The sequence below is a fragment of the Macaca thibetana genome, chromosome 3 (assembly GCF_024542745.1).
Source record: "Macaca thibetana thibetana isolate TM-01 chromosome 3, ASM2454274v1, whole genome shotgun sequence".
NCBI classification, from domain to species: domain Eukaryota; kingdom Metazoa; phylum Chordata; class Mammalia; order Primates; family Cercopithecidae; genus Macaca; species Macaca thibetana.
This window is the reverse complement of record NC_065580.1, coordinates 142,940,271-142,964,668: the sequence shown is the minus strand read 5'-3', so window position 1 is coordinate 142,964,668 and position 24,398 is coordinate 142,940,271. Positions and strand designations below refer to the sequence as shown.

Here is a 24,398-nt window from a genome sequence, read left to right as displayed (position 1 = left end):
TGCAGCCTGACGTTTATCTTCTGCCATCTTTATGCCTGCTTTATTTGAATAGTAGAGTAAATACATGAGAGGAAAGAATGCTGTAACCTGACCTAAGTAGATACCATCATTCTCCTTGAGGTCCCTGACTCATGTGCAGAGAGAAGTTGCCCTAGGGCTTGACATTCCCAAGGGGCGATTTGCACAAATATTATTTTGTACTCCAGAGATATGAATGTGTCCTGCTGGAAAGCACCATGTGCTTTGGAACCAGAAAGTTCCTGGTTCAAACCCAGTTCCAAATGCCAACAATACGTGATATGGTTTGGCTGTGTCCCCACCCAAATCTCATCTTGATTTGTAGCTCCCATAGTTCCTATGTGTTTCGGGAGGGACCTGGTGGGAGGTAACTGATTCATGGGGGCAGGCCTTTCCCGTGCTATTCTTGTGATAGTGAAGAAGTCTCACAAGATCTGGTGGTTTCATAAGGGGTCATTTCCTGCACAAGCTCTCTCTTTGCCTGCTGCCATCCGTGTAAGACGTGACTTGCTCCTCCTTCCCTTCCACCACGATTGTGAGGCCTCCCCAGCCATGTGGAACTGTGAGTTCATTAAACCTCTTTCTTTTGTAAATTGCCCAGTCTCAGGGTATGTCTTTATCAGCAGCATGAAAACAGACTAATAAAATATGATTTAACCTAAGTCTCATTTTTCCCATCTGTACAATGGGAACAGTAACACTGATCATGGAGAACCCCTTCTTTCAGAGCCAGGAGAAAAAGCCCATGTTTTGGCAGGAGGTCACGGATTAATTATACTTAACTCTGGAAAACTCTACAGCCTTCAGCTCTCAGTCAAAATGCTTATTTTTAAAAACTGATAGATTATATTTATATATTTACAGAGCGCACGTGATAATGATAAAGCAGGGTCCTTGGGTGTCCATCACCTCAAGTTCTTATTACTTCTATGTGTTGGGAACATTCCAAGACCTCTCTTCTAACTATTTTGAAATAAACAATGCATTGCCATTAACTATAGTCACCCTACTCTGCTATTGGACACTAGAACTTATTTCTTTTATCCAACTGTATGTTTGGAACCATTAACCAACCTCTCCTTCATCCACCCCCCAGTCAACACACTGACCATCCTCAGCTATCTACAGAATGAAATGTAACCATCATTATACTTCCCAATTCCATGAGATCAACTTCAAAACTCTTCTTTTTTTGAGATGGAGTCTTGCTCTGTCACCCAGGCTGGAGTGCAGTGGCATAATCTCGGCTCACTGCAACCTCTGCCTCCCAAGTTCAAGCAATTCTCCTGCCTCAGCCTCCTGAGTAGCTGGGACTACAGGTACCTGCCATCACCCTAGCTAATTTTTGTACTTTTAGTAGAGGCAAGGTTTCACCACATTGGCCAGGCTGGTCTTGAACTCCTGAACTCATATGATCTCACTGCCTTGGCCTCCCAAAGTGCTGGGATTACATGCGTGAGCCACCGCGCCCGGCCAACCTCCTCTTAAACTGTACAAATTGTCAACAACAAAAGAAAACAAGATATTGCTGAAAAGCTCACCTCAATTTCTTTGTGTTCATATTTAAGTGCGTTTCGGCCTCCTTGGCTTTTCCTTCTGATCTTCTTCAGCTCAGCCTGGGATTTCTCCAAAGACTCTAATTTATTCTTGTGTTCTGTTTGGTATCTTTTTAGAGTTGCCTGTAAGTTAAATTGCTGTGCTTATTACCACACAAATTGTCACAGTTGCTTTTGCTCACACTTCCACTGTGTATGGCTCAACAGCGCCCTGACACCCTCACTTCACGGCATCCTCAACGCTGGCTGGGGCCCCAACACCCACACCAGTTCACACCATCCTCCTGCTGGCCGGGGTCCCCACACCCACACTTCACACCATCCTCAGGCTGACCAGGGCCCTCATCCCTCAGTTCACACCATCTCCATGTTGGCTGGGACCCTCATCACACAGTTCACATCATCCTCACACTGCCCAGGGCCCACACTCCTCATTTCACACCATCCTTATGCTGGCTGGGACCATCACCCCGCAGTTCACACCGTCGGCATGTTGGCTGGGACCCTCACCCCGCAGTTCACATCATCCTTACACTGGCTGGGGCCCTCATTTCACACCATTCTTATGCTGGCTGGAGCCCTCACTCTGCAGTTCACACCATCTGCACGATGGCTGGGACCCTCACTCTGAGGTTCACACCATCCACACACTGGTGAGAACCCTCACCCCTCAGTTCACATGGCCCCCTTCATTCAACTTTAATGTCTTGGCTTTGTTCTAAAGGTTACTGCTTAAATGAGGAGCCCTGACCAGAAGGCAGGTCTCTGAGGACATCTTCTCTTTCTTTTATTCCTTCTTTCTTCAAAGGCTTTTTGATGCTGGGTAGTTAACTTTCCTCTGCCACTCAAAGTCTCCAAGTCCCATCCAAAGCACTTAGCCACCAAGGTGGTTGCAGCAAGCCGAGATAGCGCCACTGCACTCTTCGCCTCCCAGGTTCAAGCGATTCTCGTGCCTCAGCCTCTCGAGTAGCTGGGATTACAGGCGCACACCACCACGCCCGGCTGTATTTTTAGTAGAGACAGGGTTTCACCATGTCAGCCAGGCTGGTCTCGAACTCCTGACCTCGGGATCCACCCACCTTGGCCTCCCAAAGTGCTGGGATTACAGGCATAAGCCACCGCACCCAGCGAACACAGGGTCTTAAACAGACCTGCATCAGAATTCAAATTCCTGTTTTCCGTATAATCTGTGAAGTGCAAATAAGAAGGGTGTCTGGCCAGGTGCGGTGGCTCACGTCTCTAATCCCAGCACTTTGGGAGGCTGAGGCGGGTGGATCTCGAGGTCAGAAGTTTGAGACCAGGCTGGCTAATATAGTGAAACTCCATCTCTCTACTAAAAAATACAAAAATCAGTGGGGTGTGGGGGTGAACACCTGTAATCCCAGCTAATTGGGAGGCTGAGGTAGGACAATCACTGGAACCCAGGAGGCGGAGGCTGCAGTGAGCCGAGATTGCGCCACTGCACTTCCAGCCTGGGCAACAGAGCAAGACTCCATCTCAAAAAAAAAAAAAAAAAGAAGGGTAAAGGATAACAATCAGATACTGCATGTAAATCACTTGGCATGAAACGCACCTTAGCAGCTGTCCCGGTCCTGTGGCCTCCTGCCGGGAGTGTGAAGCCAGGCAGCAGGACTCACGAGGACCACAGGGGAGGGATGATTTCAGGGCAACTCACACACTCACTGCCACATGGGGGTCTTGGTGAGCAGAAAGGGGACTTTGGGTGGCAGGAGAAAGTTAAGTACTCTATAGCAGCAAGGGAAGATGGCAAGAGCCCTCAATACTGGGGCAGCAGGGTCACCCTGAAGGGGACCTGGAGAAACCTGCTGGAATGGACAACAGTGGACAGAGAAGGGGCGCCATGCAGGAGCGGTCTCTGCAGATGGGTCTGGGCGCGTCCGGGCACTCTCCCGCACACCACCCACAGCCTGAAGCGCTGCTGGCTTAGGAAGTGTTATGTCTGCACCAGCTGCAGTGACACAAGCACAGATGTCCTACAGCGTGAATGTGCTCTGTGAAGACAATGCTTTCTGGAAGCAGCGTGATTTCTGGCAATACTTTTTCCTATTTTTTTTTTTTTTTTTTTTGAGATGGAGTCTAGCTCTATCGCTTAGGCTGGAGTGCAGTGGCGCCATCTCGGCTCACTGCAAACTCCGCCTCCCGGGTTCATGCCATTCTCGTGCCTCAGCCTCCTGAGTAGCTGGGATGACAGGTAACGTGCCACCATGCTTGGCTAATTTTTTTTGTATTTTGAGTAGAGATGGGGTTTCACTATGTTGGCCAGGCTGGTCTTGAACTACTGACCTCAAGTGATCCACCCACCTTGGCCTCCCAAAGTGCTGGGATTACAGGCATGAGCCACCGCACCTGGCCCCTATGCTTTCTAATAGAGACCCCAAGTGTTACCAAAAACCGGCCCATGCAGCCCAAAGGGAGCTTGTCAGTTTCATGCATCTGGGTATCATCAACATGGAGACTTCGCTCCTGTCTGCTACTGATGAGTCAACAGTGGGAATGAGTTCTCCTCAGGGTGGGAGGTCAGGCAGCCCAAGGCTGGGGCTGGAGGAGAACCATGCACTTACGTTCATATATTTCACGTCAAGTTCTATCTTCTTCTCCAGCTCATGGATAATCTCTTTGTGGAATTTTTTAAACTGTTAACAGAAGGAAATAAATTCACACCAGATTTGAGACTTTAAGCAAAGTAAGTTCTAAAACCTGAAACAAGTGTATTTTGCAAATAGGAACACAGATCACGTACATTTTCATCAAGACTCTCGTTGAGTTTCTTGTGGGTACTTGAAATCTCTATGAGGACATGTCCTGGGAACAAAACCAGATATATTAGCAGAAAGCCATTGCATATTTTTTTTTGTTTTGAGGTGGAGTTTTTGCTCCGTTGCCCAGGCTGGAGTGCAATGGCACAATCTTGGCTTGCTGCGACCTCCGCCTCCCGGGTTCAAACAATTCTCCTGCCTCAGCCTCCCAAGTAGCTGGATTACAGGCGTGTACCACCATGCCCGGCTAATTTTTTGCATTTTTAGTAGAGATGGGGTTTCACCGTGTTGGCCAGGCTGGTCTCGAACTCCTGACCTCAGATGATCAACTGCCTTGGCCTCTCAAAGTTCTCGGATTACAGGTGTGAGCCACTGCGCCCGGCCCATTGCACAGTTTTGTAAAGTATTAGGGAAAGTAAAACAGAACAGGGAAACACAGAAATACACTGCCCTCAGGGTCTCTAAGCATCACCCCCGAGACACATCAGGAGCACGATGGGGTCCCCACAGTGGCTTCCAGGGGGACACAGCTGAGAGCAAACGGCTTCTACGACATAATCAATCAGACTCTTCAAACTCACATTCAAACTCTCATGCAAACTCTCTTCAAATTCACATGAGTCTTTCTGTTTTGTCATTTGTTTTTTGAGTCAGAGTCTGGCTCTGTCACTCAGGCTGGAGTGCAGTGGCATGACCTTGGCTCACTGCAGCCTCCACCTCCTGGGTTCAAGCTATCCTTCCACCTCAGCCTCCCAAGTAGCTGGAACTCCAGGTGTGCACCACCACACCCAGCTATTTTTTTGGGATATTTTGTGGGGAGGGGTTTTCACCATGTTGCCCAGGTTGGTCTTGAACTTCCGACCTCAAGTGACCCGCCCACCTCAGCATCCCAAAGTGCTGGGATGACAGGTGTGAGCCACTGTGCCTGGACCGCGTGGCCCTTTCTGTATTTACTTGTTCCTGAAGCCGAGTTCTGTACATCTGATTTAAATTTTGAAAGTGTCTCACAAATGATTACTTTGGTCATCACAGAAGATAACTCTAAGAATAAACAATGATTTATTTTTATCGAATCCCCAGAGTAATCGGATTATCTGTCAGGCACGAGAGATAAAGGCTATTTCTTTTTTCTCATGTTAGTTCTTACAATGTTTTGGAAAATCCTAACGCCAGGGGAACCCGCAGCAGGAAGAGTGCTCAGCCTACCTCTCCTGGGAATACACCAGCCCCTGAAACCAAGTACAGTCACGTGACGGGGAAGATGTCTAGGACAGAGGCGCCCACCGCCGAGGGCAGCAATCAGGCCCTTGGGTTTGCAATCACATCTCTGCAGTGTGTGCCAGTGCACCAGCTCTCTGCTACCTTTCTACAGGTGACATCTGATAAAGGTGAACGAGGGCCTCTCTCTGCCAACTTATCTGCAGGAACCAAATGGGTTTCCTAGGGTCTGACACCTAAGAAATGGGAGAAACACATAGAATCATCTGGAACTACCGTTACCACCACCATCAAACAATGCCGACCAACAGCAAAATGTGCCAGTGGACCATCCTACAGCTCAGCGGCCAGATGAAAAGGAATTCCAGGCCGGGAGTGGTGACTCACGCCTGTCATCCCAGCACTTTGGGAGGCTGAGGTGGGCGGATCACTAGGTAAGGAGATCAAGACCATCCTGGCCAACATGGTGAAACCCCGTCTCTATTAAAAATACAAAAATTAGCTGGACATGATGGTGCGTGCCTGTAATCCCAGCTACTCTGGAGGCTGAGGTGGGAGAATTGCTTGAACCCGGGAGGTGGAGGATGCAGTGAGCCGGGATTGCGCCACTGCGCTCCAGCCTGGGTGACAGCGTGAGACCCTGTATCCCCGCCCCCCAAAAAAGGAATTCTAGCGGGGAACTGAGAGGCTGCAGGGGAGGAATCTGAATGAGGACTGTGGTAGAATATGGGGAGAGAGAGAAAGCACAGACTGGACTATGGCCTCAGCTACGATCGCCATATGACCCTATTGTGTTCTGTTCTAGGGACATCTGAGTCTCACACTGGCCACCCAGGCTTCCCTTGTCCCAGGTTAGCATTCAACCCTTGCTGAACACAGCCACGCAGATGTCCCATCAGGCACACCTCATCCTCAACATGTCTCGAAGTGACCTCTCTGGCTGCCCTGCATTCTCTAATTCCAGCTCTCAGCTGCCAGCCAGCCAAGGGTCAACCTCTCGCCCACGTGTAATACCTGATGACTAAGACTCTCTCCCTTGGGGATACGAGGCCATCATCGGAGCCACCTGTAGGGTGCAGCCATGTCCCTTCCCAAGCTCTGTGATCTCTTCCTTGCCCAGGACAGAAGGCATGGGGAATGGCGCGTGAAGTCACCAAGACATGTTCACTTGGTGATCTGTTCCACCAGAGGTGGCAGAGGATTCTCCCATCCACCCCCAGCCCCCAGCACTCACGTCCCACCATGTGGGCTTTCGAGGAGGTCCTCTCTCAAGCCTGCCCAACCCCAACGCCTGCTTCCATCCCTCATCCTCTCTCTGGACTCCCAGCTTGTCGCTTCCCGGATTCCCGGATCACCTTCCTCACAGATGCCAGGGATCTTTCCAAATGCAGGCGTAACATGTCACTCCCCTCCTCCCCCCATGGTGTTCCAGGGAAACCAGCTCCCTTGCTGTACTTCAGAGCCCTCTGCAAACGGTGCTGCCTAGACAAGGTGGGGTCAGAAGCTCTCAGAGAGGCAGAGCTTGCAGGGCTTGTGACAGGCATATAACCTAGTCCCTAAGCCCTGTGGGATTTTATGGTGCTCTGATGGAGGAACTCAACTCGATGGCTAAACACGGGGAGTAAAGACAGAATCATCCCAGCGCTCAGGGCTCCACCCTCCGAGTAAGCGAGCTTCCCACTCCACATCCTTAACAACGCCAGCTTCCTCTTCCAGAACGTGGCACGAGAAAACCAACAGACCAGAATTCTTCGCAAAAGCCACCTGCACACGGCCGAAAGCATAATTCCACGGACATGCCATTTTACAGCCCCTCGGTCCATTCAGATACAATCTCAGTTACTTTCACATCTATTTTAAACCCACAAACAATTCCTCATTGGGGATGAAATATAAACAACAACAAAATCCACTCCAGTTATTTAGAAAATCAGACATTCTATTCTTGGCAAGGGAGATCTACTTAAAAAAAAATAAATAAAAACGTCTAAAAATAATGTGGCTCAAAGCATTCGGTGATTTGAGCTAGAGGAAACGCATTCACATTTTTTTCTCATACTGTTCTCTTTCATGAACTTTATTTCCATAACTTTATATAATGTGGATCTCTGGGAAGCATGCTGCCAAAACCAAGGCGTGTGCTAGGGTGGACGCCAACACTGCTGAACCTGGTGCTCTGGCCTGGCCGGGCCCCTGGGCACGCTCCATGCTCCTGCCTGTGGCTTCCCGCCGCGCAGGGGAGAGGCGCAGTGAAGCAGCTCTTTCACTCTGCGGGCAGGCGGGCAACACCTGGCCTTGTTATTCCTGTCCCTCACTGCTCCTGGAATTCAGATGCCCGCCTCACAGCAGCTGCCGCCGCGGAGTCCGCGGTCACAGAAAGGATTAACACACATCTTGGCTGCAATTCTGCAAGCAGCCGAAAGTGTATCTTGAAGCGGAAGATGAAAACACCCTTTATGTTCCATCTGCAGAAGCTTCATCTTAAATAGAGCAAGTGTTACTTTATGTTTAAAATGCGATGCCACATGGGTTTGTTTGCTCTTAGTTCGGTAACCTACTTTTTCATAAATTACATTTGAGAAGGAAAAAAAAAAAACAAACCCTGAAAATATTTGAGGGTGAGGCGAAGCAGGCATAGCCCGGACTCAGATGAAGCAGAGCTAAGTATGCGCCCCGACAAGAACCACACCACTGTGCTGTGCACACTGGGGCGCCTGCTTCCTTTTCCCCCGGTTATGTTTGGAGTCACCCTTTGGGAAGGAACTCAGCGCCGTACTGTGATTCAGTCTGAGTAAGGGGCAATATACACGTATTTCAAAAGCATGAACTCGACATAACTCAAAGACATTTTCTACCATCAATTTTTTCTCAATATTTGCATAAATAATTCACACAGAGTGTTACAGCTTTATGAGAGTTTGTCTAGCAGGTTGTGGAAATCCCCAACAAAAAAGAATGGTTAATGGTGGCATCACTCTCATTTTAGAAACTGTGAACAAATATGCCCAACATTTTGGACAATATTGCATAAAGAGATGCATTTAGCCAATAGGTGGTATGAAGTTAAAACATAACGTTAAAGAATAAAACTTCAGGAAAATTATTGGTATGAACTCATAGAACATTTTCACTGGAAACACAGGGCCAGGCGTGGTGGCTTAAGTCCCAGCACTTTGTGGGGTTCAGGCGGGAGGATCACTTGAGGCCAGAAGTTCAAGACCAGCCTGGGCAACATAGTGAGACCCCCGTCTCTACCAAAAAAAAAAAAAAATTAAAAATTAGCTGGGCTTCATGGAACATGCCTGTAGTCCCAGCTACTCAGGAGGCTGAGGCAGGTGGATCACTTGAGCCCAGGAGTTCGAGGCTGCAGTGAGCTATGATGGCACCACTGTGCTACAGCCTGGGAGACAGAGCAAGACCCTGTCTCCAAGAAGAAAAAGAATACAGTCATAGGACTATTAATATATTATCTTCATCAGTTCACAGTACAAATTTAGAGGAACCAGATGGAGATTACTAATGTACCTGAACTGCATAGGACATGTAGGCATAAAGATTCTTTCCATTTACATCTGATAATGGATAATCAGAACCTGCTTTATTTCCAGAGAACACAGAGCAACGCCTGAGTCATGCACTACTTCCTACACTTCACTGCAAGTGGAATCAGACGGTAAAAAGTGGAAGCAGCCAATCTAGTACTGTTCTAAAGCTATGCTGCACAGATTAAAGTAAAATTGATTAATAATATCATTGGAGGCCAGGTGCAGTGGCTCATGCCTGTAATCCTAGCACTTTGGGAGGCTGAGGCAGGCAGATCACAAGGTCAGGAGTTTGAGACTAGCCTGGCCAATATGGTGAAACCCCATCTCTACTAAAAATACAAAAATTAGCTAAGCGTGGTGGCAGGCGCATGTGGTCCCACCTACTAGGGAGGCTGAGGCAGGAGAATCACTTGAACCTGGGGAGGCAGAGATGGCAGTGAGCCAAGATCATGCTACTGTACTTCAGCCTGAGCAAGAGTGAGACTCTATCTCTTAAAAAAAAAAAAAAAAAAAAAAAAAAAAAAAAAAAAAATCATTGGAGGCCAGGTGCAGTGGCTCACGCCTATAATCCCAGCACTTTGGGAAGCCAGGGTAGGTGGATCACTTGAGGTCAGTAGTTCAAGACCAGCCTGGCCAACATGGGAAAAACCCCATCTCCACTAAAAACACAAAAATTAGCCAGGCGTGGTGGCGCACGCCTGTAATCGCAACTGCTCGGGAGGCTGAGGCAGGAGAAGTGCTTGAACACGGGAAGCAGAGGCTGCAGTGAGCCAAGGTCGTGCTACTGCACTCCAGCCCGGGTGACAGAGTAAGACTTCATCTCAAAAAATATATATGCATGAAAAAATAATAAAAATAAAAACGTCATTGGAAGAAGGACTGATTTTTTTCTGACAATTTTCCAAGTTTCAAATGGGATGAGGCGAAAACAGGGGAAGTAAAAGCAAACCGCTCCCCAACACACACACATGATGTGTTAAATAAATGAGTATGGGCTCTGAAGAGTAGAATCACCCACACTGAATCAGTGTGGAGGCAGATTAGCAACCACAAACGTGACCAAATTCGAAAGGCTCTGTCAGCATCTGAGAACTTGCAGTCCCTGGACGCAGCTGGAGGTAAGGTGCCCTCCTCCGGTTAGTACCAACACTGCACAAGTTGGGTGCGGTGGCTCACACCTGTAATCACAGCTCCCAGTTTTGGGAGGCCAAGGCAGGAGGATCGCTTGAGCCCAGGATATGGGCAACATAGTGAAATCCCATCTCTACAAAAGATACAAAGGGGCCGGGCGCAGTGGCTCAAGCCTGTAATCCCAGCACTTTGGGAAGCCGAGATGGTGGATCACGAGGTCAGGAGATCGAGACCATCCTGGCTAACATGGTGAAACCCCATCTCTACTAAAAAATACAAAAAAACTAGCTGGGCGAGGTGGCAGGCGCCTGTAGTCCCAGCTACTCGGGAGGCTGAGGCAGGAGAATGGCGTAAACCCGGGAGGCGGAGCTTGCAGTGAGCTGAGATCCAGCCACTGCACTCCAGCCTAGGCGACAGAGTGAGACCCCATCTCAAAAAAAAAAAAGATACAAAGATAAGCTAGGTGTGGTGCGTGCCGTGCCTGTGGTCCCAGCTACTCGGGAGGCTGGGGCGGGAGGATCACTTGAGCCCAGGAGGTTGAGGCTACAGTGAGCCATGACTGTGCCACTGTACTCCAGCCTGGGCAACAGAGCAAGGCGCTGTCTCAAAAAAACAAAACAAAAACACGTACAAACAACCAATGTGTGTGTAGGGGTGACCCCAAATAAGTGATAGGGTGAGCGTTGCATGGATCATTCCTCTGTGTCTAGCTGCTGGCTTAAACAACAGCAGCAGCACATCCTAATCAATGTCTTACACGGAGACTGTAGTTACTCTGCACTGTGCTCAAAACTTACTCACTTAACTAGCGGGTATGCCACAAGAGCCGGCTTGAAGGAGCTAGTACTGGCTGTGAAGCAGCTCATACTGGGACAACTTGAGCACCAAAACAGTTAAGGCAGTCATAAATTATAAGTCATTGAAAAGTCTAGGAATCCACGAGTCCACAGTCAACAGATTAGAAAAAAGAAATGGGGGACCAGGGGCGGCTCTTGCTAGAAGTAGAGTTGCACAGAGCCAATCAGTAAATGAAGAGGGAGTAAAGAGATGGAAAATCAACACCACAGGGCAGGGAAGACTTGTCTGGGCAGAAATCATCAACAAATGCTCAACTAGGGCACGAGTGTTGACGAGGAAAGAGATTTGCATGGTTTGAAAGTGTTTTCCCCACCAATTGCTTACGAGTCGTGACTAAAAAAAAAAAAAAAAAAAAAAAAAAAAAAAATCCTTAACCATCCAGTGTAGAGATCAGACAACACCTTCAATAGACAATCAAAACATAACAAATGAGAGGAAAATGAACACTGTGTGCTCAAATTTTATACTCAGCAAACACAAAATGACTTGGACAGTATTCTAGCTGAGACCACACAATCTGAATCCAATCAGGGAGATCCGGTATTTAAAAGTGAGGATCCTGGCCGGGCATGGTGGCTCATGCCTGGAATCCCAGCACTCTGGGAGGACAAGACAGGTGGATTGCCTGAGGTCAGGAGTTCGAGACCAGCCTGGTCAACATGATGAAAACTCTGTCTCTATTAAAAATACAAAAATTAGCCGGGTATGGTGGTGCGTATCTATAATTCCAGCTACTTGGGAAGCAGAAGCATGAGAATTGCTTGAACTTGGGAGGCAGAGGTTGCAGTAAGCTGAGATCACGCCACTGTACTCCAGCCTGGGCAAGACAGCAAGACCCTGTCTCAAAAACAAAATGAAACAAAACAAAACAAAACAAGGCAGGCATGGTTGGCTCACGCCTGTAATCCCAACACTTTTGGAGGCTGAGGCAGGTGAATCACCTGAAGTCAGGAGTTTGAGACCAGCCTGGCCAACATGGTGAAACTGTCTCTACTAAAAATACAAAATTAGCCGGGCACGGTGGTGCACACCTGTAATCCCATCTACTAGACAGGAGAATCACTTGAAGCTGGGAGGCAGAGGTAGCAGTGAGCTGAGATCGGACCACTGCACTCCAGCCTGGGCGAAAAGAGCAAAACTCTGTCTTCAAAAAAACAAAAAGGAAGATTTTGTATTCCTGACTATTCATCCTTGTTTAGAATTTCTGATATGGGTTCATGCCTGTGCCAATTCTTTACTGCAGTACTAAATGGATTTACTTATTTCTTTTTAGAGAGGAATAAAATGATTTCATCTACCTCCGGCAGTTAATCCAGTGCTTGCTGAGGGAGGTAAGGGGGAAAATGGAGAAATGTGTTAACAGGAGAAATATTTTCAACATTTTGCTTCACAGCGAGGTCCCTGGCAACCTCCATTTTAGAAAATGATAGACATGGCTGGAGACGTGTCTCCAAAAAGAGTTGCAACCAGAAATCCGAACACTGATTTTTTTTCTTGGAGGATGGGTTCCCTTTTAGACACAGCACAAATACAACTTCATCTTATATATAAGTCTAGAATGGATTGCTCAGAGGACATTGATTTTTTTCATACTAAAAAGTCAGAAGCGACTGCTGACCCCTGAGTAATATAATACAAGATCTTTAGGAAGAAGAGCTCATGAGGAAGATGGGAAGGCTGGCTGAGGAGGTTGGAGAAAGGCCAGGCGCTGTGAAAGGGAAAAGATTGGATGCAGCTTCAGAAGGCAGAAGCTTCTGGATCATCGGCCTCTACAGAGACTCAAGGACACGAAGACGGGGCAAAGGTCACAGCATCCGCAGGAAGATGCAATGACGTCAGACGGGCCTCTTAGTACCTGTGCATCCCCGGGAAATCCCATCACCTCTTTCTGCAGTATCTCTTGGAGCTGTGGTATTCTCATCTGTGCAGAGTGCCTGCTCCACAGGTTTCGGGGGGTACCATCTTTCCAGTGTTCTGGAGAGAAACACTGGCTGCTGAGGTGCCCCAGTCTAGTCACATGGAGCAAATGGGTTCAGTAACGCACTGGCTTGCACCTGCAGTCCCAGCTACTTGGGAGGCTGAGGTGGGAAGACTGCTTGAGCCCAGGAGTTCGAGACCAGCCTGGGAACATGGCAAGTTCCCATCTCACACACACACACACACAAAATTCAGAACACACACTAACAAAAATGGGCCCACACACTCCTCAACAGGCCATTTTCTGGGTACTTGTTTTCTGGAAATAAAATCCACACATGCGATTGTTCAGCCTGTAGTCAGCATTGTTTGGTGCACTTTCCATGTATCCATCTATATATTCAGCTCGACACTTCTGTCATAGCCTTTCTTTCCCCAGTCCCAGAGTCCTCAAAGGAAAAACTGTCAATCTCCTATTACCTACCTAAGGGAACATACCTGTAGAATATACTCTCTTTTCCTCTATCTCTTAAGACCTTAAACAGAATACTGAGCACCTCAGTCTGAAGTGCTGACATTTCTCCTATAGTTTAAGTTGCAGCCATCAGGACTGATCCATCAGAGAACACACACAGCTGGTCACTGTTGATGCAAAAACAATCGCAAAGGCACTTCCGGTTTCCACTCCAGCACGTCTAAGAGCTTGGAGGTCGTCACTCCCTTATAACAAAATAAGCTAAACAAATGGAAACAAGCTAAAATAAGAAACAGTGATTCTGAGATTCATGACAGAATTAAGCTCACAGGGTAAAGATGTGCCCTGAAAACTAGACAGACAGGTGGATGCAGAGACTCACAGTTCACACGGAGCAGAGACCAATGCTGGGGCCATTCCTGGCAGAAACTCTTACACTGCAATGATGAATTGCTGGGGGCTTGGCATGGAGGAGTCTGAGAGTTCAAAACTTCAGGGGGTCAGTCTTTGGGGGCAGTCCCCACACTTTCATGAGTTTTATGTCTAGAAGTCCCACCACCTTCTCACTGGGGAGGTTGGAGAAGATTCCCCTGGGGCTTCTGGTGGAGGCGGTGGGAGGCAAACATTCTAAAGTATGCCCAGAGCTTTGTTCTGTTCCAGCTATGTTCTCTGTACGGAAGGCCAGGCCTCAAGGGAATCTGCTGTAATAAAGCCTTATCCGACCAGGGAAAGGGCGACTTGCTAACTCCAGCCCCCTCCAGTCTTCCTGTCTCAAGCAGAGGGAGGGAAAAAAAAAAAAAAAAGACTCAGAAACTCTTCTGAAAGGCATCCCAGGAACTCTGACCTATCACTCCACAGCCATCCAAACACAGGGATTTAAACATAAGAGGAAGATTCTTCCCTTCCCCAGTACTTGACCACCAAGTTAACCATCAACATGGTTCCGGGACAGTATCTGTGGGTTACAGCACAGAGTCATACGTAAGACACAGGCTTCATTTAGAAGAATTTTCTTGGGAAAACCAAAGACAACAACAGAGACAAAAAAACAAGGACATCGGAGGAAAATCGAAGCCTCTGACTCTGCTACAGATACAGCTTCCTCTATCGTTAAATCCATGCTAACTCCTAGCCAGATAAACACAAATCCTCACACACAAGGCTCATCTACCTCAGTTCCTATTACCCGACACGTCATGAAGCTTCTAAAAGCAACAAACATTACAGGCATGCTAAGAAAAAACAATCTGAAGAGACAAAGCAAGCATCAGAACCAGATTCAGATGTGGGAGAGAATCTGGAATTATCAGAGAACTGCCAAGCACTATGACTAATACGCTGAGGGTTCCATTGGAAAAAGTGGGCATTACGCAAGAAGAGATGGGTAATGGAAGCAGAGAGATGGTGTGTTAGTCCATTTTGTGTTGCTTATAAAGAATACCTGAGCCTGGGTAATTCATTAATAAAGGAGGTTTAGGCTGGGCGTGGTGACTCACACCTGTAATGCCAGCACTTTGGGAGATCGAGGCGGGTGGATCATCTGAGGTCAGGAGTTCGAGACCAGCCGGACCAATATGATGAAACCCTGTCTCTGCTAAAAACACAAAACTAGCTGGGCGTGGTGGCACATGCCTGTAATCCCAGCTAATCAAGAGGCTGAGGCAGAAGAATTGCTTGAACCCAAGAGGTGGAGGGCGCAGTGAGCCGAGATCGTGCCATTGCACTCCAGCCTGGGTGACAGAGCAAAACTCTGTTTCTAAAAACATAATAAAAATAAAAAATCAAGGAGGTTTATTTGGCTGATGGTTCTGCGTGGTACCAGCATCTGTTTGGCTTCTGGCGAGCCCTCAGGAAACTTTTACTCAAGGCAGAAGGCAAAGTTGGCACAGGTATGTCACATGGTGAGAGAGGGAACAAGAGAGTTGGAGGGGTGCCCTCTCTGTTAAGCAACCAGATTTTTTTTTTTTTTTTTTTTTTTTTTTTGAGACGGAGTCTTGCTCTGTCGCCCAGGCTGGAGTGCAGTGTCATGATCTCAGCTCACTGCAAGCCCCGCCTCCCAGGTTCATGCCATTCTCCTGCCTCAGCCTCCTGAGTAGCTGGGACTATAGGCGCCTGCCACCACGCCCGGCTAATTTTTTGTATTTTTAGTAGAGACAGGGTTTCACCGTGTTAGCCAGGATGGTCTCAATCTCCTGACCTTATAATCTACCTGCCTTGGCCTCCCACAGTGCTGGGATTACAGGCGTGAGCCACCGCGCCCGGCAAGCAACCAGATCTTTATGTGGCCTAATACGGTGAGAACTCACTTATTACTCCAACGAGGGCACCAAGCCATTCACAAAGGATCTGCCCCCATGACACAAATACCTCCCACTAGGCCCCACCTCCAATAGTGGTGGCCACATTTCAACATAAAATTTGGAGCAGACAAATATCCAAAATATATCAAATAGAAACTCAAAGATTCAAAAAGAAATACTAGAAATCAAAAACACTGAAATGAAGAAACAAAGAATGCCTTTGATAAGTTCACCAGTAGACTGGACACGACCAAGGGAAGGATGAATGAGCTTGAAGATATGTCAGCATAAACTTCCGAAACTGAAATTCAAGGAGAACAAAGAACGACAAATGAAACATAATATCCAAGAACTGTGGGGAAATTACAAAAGGTGTAAATACCTATAATGGAAATACCAGGAGAAAAAGAGAGAAGGGAACAAAAAGAATACAAACTGATGTGATAATATCTGAGAATCTTCCAGAGTTAATGACAGACACCAAACCATAGACCCGAAAAGCTCAGAGAACACAAGACAGGATGAATACTAGAAAATCTACACTTTTGTATAGCATATTCAAACTGTAGATTAGCAAAAAGAAAAATCTTTTTTTTTCTTTTTGAGACCGAGTCTCACTCTGTCGCCCAGGCTGGAGTGCAATGGCGCGAATCTCGGCTCACCGTGACCTCCGCCTCCCGGGTTCAAGTGATTCTCCTGCCTCAGCCTCCTGAGTAGCTGGGATTACAGGCGTGCACCACCATACCCAGCTAATTTTGTAATTTTAGTAGAGATGGGGGTTTCACCATGTTGGCCAGGGTGTGTTTCGAAATCCTGACCTCAGGTGATCCACCCACCTCAGCTTCCCAAAGTGCTTGGATTATAGGCGTGAGCCACCGTGCCCGGCCAAGAAAAATCTTAAAAGAAGCCAGAGGAAAAGAGCACCTTGCTTCTAGAAGAACAATGATAATAATGACATCTGACTTCTATTTACAAACCATGCAAGCAAGAAGAGAGTGGAGTAAAATACTTAAGTGTTGTAAGAAAAAAATTCACCAACATAGAATTCTTCAGTAAAATCATCCTTCAAAAGTGAGGAAGAGATAAAGACATTCTCAGACAAACAAAAACTGAGGGAATTGGTTGCCAGTAGGTCTGACTTGCGAAAAGATGTTAAAAGAAGTTCTTCAGAAACAAAAATCACATAGGTCAGAACTTTGAATCTACATAAAGAAAGGAACAGGGCTGGGGGCGGTGGCTCACACCTGTAATTCCAGCACTTTAGGGAGGCTGAGGCGGGCGGATCACTTGAGGCCAGGAGTTCGAGACCAGCTTGGCCAACATGGTGAACTTTGTCTCTACCAAAAATATAAAAATTAGCCAGGTGTGGTGGCGCACGCCTGTAATCCCAGCTACTCGGGAGGCTGAGGCTTAAGAATTGCTTGAACCTGGGAGGCGGAGGTTGTAGTGTCCCACGTTCGCTCCACTGCACTGTAGCCTGGGTGACAGAGCACTCCATGTCAAAAAAAGAAAAAAAAAAGACAACATTCTGGATATTTTAATGTCACATATTTTCAGTGAGGTACCATGTAGTCTTCCAGTACCTAAGGTAGTATTTAGTAAAGATGTCTCCTCCAAAAAGTGTAACAAAGTATTCAGGCCCAGCGCAGTGGCTCATACCCTCATACCGGTAATCCTAGCACTTTGGGAGGCTGAGGAGGGTGAATCACAAGGTCAGGAGTTCGAGACCAGCCTGGCCAACAGAGTGAAACTCCGTCCCTACTAAAAATACAAAAAATTAGCTGGGCCTAGTGGTGGGCGCCTATAATCCTAGCTACTCAGGAGGCTGAGGCAGAAGAATCACTTGAACCCAGGAGGCAGAGGTTGCAGTGAGCCAAGATCGCGCCACTGCACTCCAGCCCAGGCTACAGAAGTGAGACTCCGTCTCCAAAAAAAAAAAATATTCATTATATGAAAGAGTAGGGAGACCCAGGGCTTAGGTGACAATTCTCTTATTAGGACTGACAAATTGATTCCGGAAGGAAATTAAATGTTTATTTCCCACTTGCCTTTTGATTAGCAATTAAACTGACTTAGTGTATCTACTCTACACAAGTACTGTCGAGTTAAAGCACAGGATTTGCAATAAAGAGAAAATATTTCCCAAGTTGGGTTTTAATGCACTAGTCTTATTTTAGCTAAAAGGACAATGTTAATTTATTCAACTGTATCAATTATGTATCACAAATAATTGATCAATTTTGCATCTATATACAGATGACGAGTGCTTGTTTCCTTTCTATTTTTTTGAGATGGAATGGAGTCTCACTCCGTCACACATGCTGGAGTGCAGTGGCGTGACCTCAGCTCAGGGCAACCTCTGCCTCCTGGGTTCAAGCCATCCTCCTGCCTCAGTCTTATGAGTAGCTGGGACTACAGGGATGCACCGCCACGCCCGGCTACTTTTTGTATTTTTAGTAGAGACTGGGTTTTGCCATGTTGGCCAGGCTGGTCTTGAACTCCTGACCTCATGTGATCCACCCGCCTCAGTCTCCTAAAGTGCTGGGATTACAGGCGTGAGCCACCACGCCCAGCGGCACTCGTTTTCTTTATATCTGAATGTAACACAACATTAAAAGATTAAGAGTTTTCTACAACTTATTATATCGAGTAAATTAGCATTAATTATTCATCTTCCTTCTTCACTGATTAGTAGATGAAGGTTAAAATACAACCATTTTCATGCTAACAAAAATAAAAACAGGTGGATTATCAATAATGAATAAGGCTGACAACGACTTATTCCCTATGATACTACTAATTAACTGTACGCATTTTTATTCAAGGCTTAAAAAATGCTACATCTGGACTTTTAAACATTTCTTTAAAAATATTAAAATATGGGGCCGGGCATGGTGGCTTATGCCTGTAATCCTAGCACTTAGGGAGGCCAAGGTGGGTGGATCACCTGAGGTCAGGAGTTCGAGAACAGCCTGGTCAATATGGCGGAACCCCGTCTACTAAAAATACAAAAATTAGCCGGGCATGGTGGCACGTGACTGTAATGCCAGCTACTCAGGAGGCTGAGGCAGGAGAATTACTTGAATCCGGGAGGCAGAGGTTGCAGTGAGCTGAGATCGCACCACTGCACTGCAGCCTGGGTGACAGAGCAAGACACTGTCTCAAAAAAATAAAAATAAAAATAAAAATAAATAAATAAACCTGCTGTCAGGGTGCGGAGGCTCACGCCTGTAATCCCAGCACTCTGGGAGGCCTAGACGGGTGGATCACCCGAGGTAAGGAGTTTGAGACCAGCCTGGCCAACATGGCAAAATCTCATCTCTACTTAAAAAAAAATAATACAAAAATTAGCTGGGAATGGTGGCATGTGCCTGTAATCCCAGCTACTCGGGAGGCTGAGACAGGAGAATCGCTTGGGCCTGGGAGGTGGAGGTTGCAGTGAGCAGTGATCACGCACTGCACTCCAGCCTGGGTTACAGAATGAGACTTTGTCTCAAAAAAAAAAAAAAAGTCAGGTGGCATCCCTCCTCAGTTGACAACCTCCAGAGGCCCCACCTGCACCTGGGGTTAAGAGGTAGAGCCCTTGCCAGGACCCTCGAAGCCCTACGCGACCCAGCCTCGTGCCTTCTGTCTGCAGACCTCATCCTCGCCTGCCCCTCAGCCACATTGGCGTACATGCGTGACCCAAGCCCACTAAAGCCTCAGGGCCTTTGCACTTGTCAGCTCCCACTAGAATGTTCTCTCCAGACACCTGCCTGATGAGTTCCCCCAATGCATGTCCCTGACCACCCTACCTAAGCCAGCTGCATCCCACCCCTTCTATCACTCGGTGGCCCCTTGCCTTTCTACTACCTGGATATTAGACTTGTTTATCTGTCCACCCCACTAGAATGTTAGTTCCCTGATGGCAGGGACTTCTGTTTCATTGATTTATCCCTAGTGACTAGAACAATGCCTACAAGACAGGCCATGCTCATTTAAATGAGCACACTGGGCCGGGCGCAGTGGCTTATGCCTATACTCCCAGCACTTTGGGAGGCCGAGACGGGTGAATCACCTGAGGTCAGGAGTTCAAGACCAGCCTGGCCAACATGGTGAAACCCCATCTCTACTAAAAATACAAAAAATTAGCTGGGTGTGGTGGTGGGCTCCTGTAATCCCAGCTACTCCGGAGGCTGAGGCAGGAGAATCACCAGAACCTGGGAGGTGGAGGTTACAGTGAGCTGAGATCGCGCCACTGCACTCCAGCCTGGGCAACAGAGCAAGATTTTGTCTCAAAATAAATAAATAAATAAATGAGCACACTGATATTTAAATATGAAAGAAAAACTACTGCAATTTCTTATTAGATATTTGGTTTTATGTCCTTTTCGGAATACCAAGAGATAACTACCCACCCCCTCAAACTAAGGGACAATTTTCCCCACGAACCAAGAAGACACAAACTCTGTACCCAATCCCAGTACTCCAGTCTTCATCTTCCTCCCCGGCTCACGGCTCCACGGTGGTGCCAAGGCTCATGTGTGGAATGTTACATTTTAAAAAGCAGTGCACAAAGTCTATAGGCACAGGTTTTAATTACGTAAAAACAGGCATTTAAAAATAATAGAGAGAGAAATTGAGTTTGATGTTTATTAGGTTCATTTCTCAGTAAAGGTATACATTTAAAAAACACATAAAGTATATTTTAATTCCCATTTTAAAATGAAAGTATGTTTCTAAGTTTCCTGGGGGACTTGTAAGCTATTTTAAAATGTTAATATGAAATGAGAAATTAGGCAGGAGAATAAACATGGCATAAGATTAAAATGTTTAATCAAATATATTAAGGAGAAAAAGAGAGACCTCAGTAGGTCACAAATTTCTATAGTTATAAAAATGGAAGCTACTAACAGCCCTGCCTTCGAGTTTAAATGCCTGAGTCACAGAGATCACCTTCAGTGCACCCAAGAGTTATAGGAACAGACTTACTCTGGAGTCTAAAAGTCCAGCTTCGTTGTAGAGCTCACCATTTAATGTGCCTCTTTAGTCACCTAGTAATTGTTATTTTACCTTTGAACCCATACTTCTAAGATATTAGTCAGTTTTGTTTTAAATAACTCAAAACCTTTTAGTCCTAGTAATACTAATTTGTATTTCAATTTGAAACAAGAACATACAAACCCAGAATCTGCAGCCTGGCACACAAAATAATGAGGCTCCGTAAGGGTTTTTTGTTTGTTTGTTTGCTTTTTTGAGACAGAGTCTCACTCCGTCACTCAGGCTGGAGTACACTGGCACGATCTCGGCTCACTGCAACCTCTGCCTTCTGGGTTCAAGCAATTCTGTCTCAGCCTCCCGAGTAGCTGGGACTGACTACAGGCGCCTACCACCACGCCTGGCTAACTTTTGTATTTTTAGTAGAGACAGGGTTTCACCATATTGGTCAGGCTGGTCTCGAACTCCTGACCTCAGGTGATCTGCCCGCCTCGGCTTCCTAAAGTGCTGGGACTACAGGCGTGAACCATCGTGCCCGGCCAAGTTTTTAAAAATTTATCTTCGGCCAGGCGCGGCAGCTCACGCCTGTAATCCCAGCAGCACTTTGGGAGGCTGAGGCGTGCGGATCACGAGGTCAGGAGATCGAGACCATCCTGGCTGACACGGTGAAAACCCATCTCTACTAAAAAATACAAAAAATTAGCTGGGTGTGGTGGTGGGCGCCTGTAGTCCCAGCTACTCGGGAGGCTGAGGCAGGAGAATGCTGTGAACCCAGGAGGAGGAGCTGGCAGTGAGCCGAGATGGCGCCACCGTACTCCAGCCTGGACGACAGAGCAAGACTCCATCTCTGGGGGGAAAAAAAAAATTATCTCCCATGATCCTCTCCATGAGCCCTAAATCCCAGGTCAGTGGAAATATCCCATCCCCTCTCTCTGTTCCCTTCCCCAGAAAATATCACCCTTTCCACTTCCAATGCTGACCATGGGGATATTACACATCACCTGACACTCAGTTTCCCTCCACTCCCACATAGGTGGGATCATCTCTTCCCATGAAATCCTGTAGCCTTTGTATCATTTTACTCTTGCATTCCACCCTTAATAGTATTAAAACTATGTGTATAAATGTGCACATGTGTATGTGTGTATTTTTTCATCATCTCCTTTACTGCACTGCAGATATCTTGAAGGTGGGGACCAAGTCTTATTAACACTGTAAATGAGGACCTTGATTTCAAGAAAGCCCAGATAAACCCGATTCATTGGATTAGAGCGCAATACTCTCATCTGATACACTCATTTAGTCAATCAACAAACATTTCTAAACTCATCCTTAACTACATCCAATTCTCACATCCTTGCCTCACGAGAAGTTATCACTGAGATGGGCAGGGGTGGCACAGGTGTGGTAACTGCTGCTAGCTACCCTGCTTGTATCCCCCTCCAGCAGACGCCAATGAAGGACCACCGGGACACCTTCCCTCAGCTTCAGTCCTGTTCTTGAGACATTGCAGCAGCACAGCCATTCACAGTTCCTGTCCGGGTTTTACAGAAGGGCTTGTCCCAAGGCCATTTTTTATACTGAACCAAATTCTGGCTTCCTGGATCCTCCTTCAATTGGACTGAAGGAACGATACACAGGTCTAAATTCTCCTCTCCGCAGCCATAAAAAGGGAAATCATGTTTTTTGCATGGATGCAGCTGGAGGCCAGTATCCTTAGTGAATTAACGCAGGAACAGAAATCCAAATACCGCATATCTCACTTATAAGTGGGAGCTCCACATTGGGTCCTCGTGGACATAAAGATGGGAACCACAGACACTGGGGACTATGAGCGGGGGTGGGAGAGAGGGGAATAAGGGTTGAAAAAGTAACTATTGTGTGCTATGCTCACTACCTGGGTGACAGGATCAGTCATACTCCAAACTTCCGCATCACACGATATACCCAGGTAACAAACCCACGCATGCACCCCCCCGAGTCAAAATACAAGTTGAAAGTAAAATAAATAAATGCATAAATAGGCCAGGCGTGGTGGCTCACGCCGGTAATCCCAGCACTTTGGGAGGCTGAGGCGGGTGAATCACTTGAGGTCAGGAGTTCCAGACCAGCCTGGCCAACATGGTGGAATGCTGTCTCTACTAAAAGTACAAAAATTAGCCAGGTGTGGTGGCAGGCACCTCTAGTCCCAGCTACTCGGGAGGCTGAGGCAGAATGGGGTGAACCCAGGAGGCGGAGCATGCAGTGAGTGGAGATCACGCCACTGCACTCCAGCCTGGGTGACACAGTGAGACTTCGTCTCAAAAAAAAAAAAAAAAAAAAAAAAAAAAGAAAAGAAAAAGAAAATGAAGTGCCCTATAAGGTTTTAGAAGGAGTGAAGAGACTGGAAAGGTCTAAGGTTGAGCGCTGTGAGTTTCGTGGTGAATGTCCCACTATCTATAGAATCAAGGACTTTGAATTTAAACCCCAACTTTGCTCCTTACCTGTTGTGCGTACTCCTTAGTTGGATGAAATCAGACAAGTCACTTAACCTAAGCTTCCATTTTCTTGTCCATAAAATGGGAATAATATCTCTTACCTGAGAGGACTGCTGTGAAAACTAAATGAGACTCCTGAATTTCGTACTTCCATTAATGCTAATAAAATTCATTTACTGTGCAAAGCGCACTGAGTCAGAGCCAACTAAAACTCTTCACAGGGTCATGGCGAGGTTATGAGGCAGTGCACGTGGGGAAGTGCTGGAAAGTGTGTGGCATGCTATCTGAAAAATCTCTCCCCAACCAGGACCCAATTCTGGTTTTCAGATACCTTTTTTTTTTTTTTTGAGAGTCTCGCTCTGTCGCCCAGGCTGGAGTGCAATGGCACCATCTCGGCTCACTGCAACCTCCACCTCCTGGGTTCAAGCAATTCTCCTGCCTCAGTCTCCCGAGTAGCTGAGATTACAAGCATGTGCCATCAAGCCCAGCTAGTTTTTGTATTTTTAGTAGAGACGGGGCTTTGTCATTTGGCCAGGATGGTCTTGAACTCCTGACCTCAAGTGATCTGCCCGCCTCGGCCTCAGATACATTCTTGTGTGAACAGTTGAGGAGAACAAGGCAGCAATCAGATGTTAATGGCATTGCTTCCAGACTGCCTGAATATTCCAGAGTACCAGAAAACACTGGTCAAATAACTGCTACTCCTACAGATTTCATAGCTGGGTATGTGGCCGGGTGCAGTGGCTCACCCCTGTAATCCCAGCACTTTGGGAGGCCGAGGAGGGTGGATCACAAAGTCAGGAGTTCAAGACCAGCCTGGCCAACATGGTGAAATCCTGTCTTTACTAAAAAAACAAAAATTAGCTGGGCATGGTGACGTACACCTGTAGTTCCAGCTACTCAGGAGGCTAAGGTGGGAGAATTGCTTGAACCCAGGAGGTGGAGGTTGTAGTGAGCCGAGATCACGCCATGGCACTCCAGCCTGGGCGACACAGCAAGACTCCATCTCTCAAAAAAAAACCAAGAAACAAAAACAAAAACAAAAAACTTAGGTATGTACAGCTAGCCTCTTGAATTATTACAATGCCTATTTTACTGATTTTAGTATGAATTCATTAGGATACCCCATATTAGCTCACTTAATTCTTT

The 24,398-nt window shown here is 46.9% G+C and overlaps 1 protein-coding gene and 1 pseudogene across 1 annotated transcript in view; one reads left to right on the top strand and one right to left on the bottom strand.

The window, feature by feature from the left end:
* BAIAP2L1 (BAR/IMD domain containing adaptor protein 2 like 1) overlaps positions 1–24,398 on the bottom strand; it is a 110,935-nt gene that overhangs the window by 24,949 nt on the left and 61,588 nt on the right. Inside the window, exons 4-6 of the mRNA XM_050784021.1 lie at positions 4,336–4,397; positions 4,157–4,228; positions 1,560–1,697 (exon numbers count right to left, since the gene is read on the bottom strand). Coding sequence (XP_050639978.1) covers positions 1,560–1,697; positions 4,157–4,228; positions 4,336–4,397 — 272 coding nt within the window. The remainder of the gene's footprint in view (positions 1–1,559; positions 1,698–4,156; positions 4,229–4,335; positions 4,398–24,398) is intronic.
* LOC126951816 (uncharacterized) lies at positions 8,465–8,514 on the top strand (annotated as a pseudogene).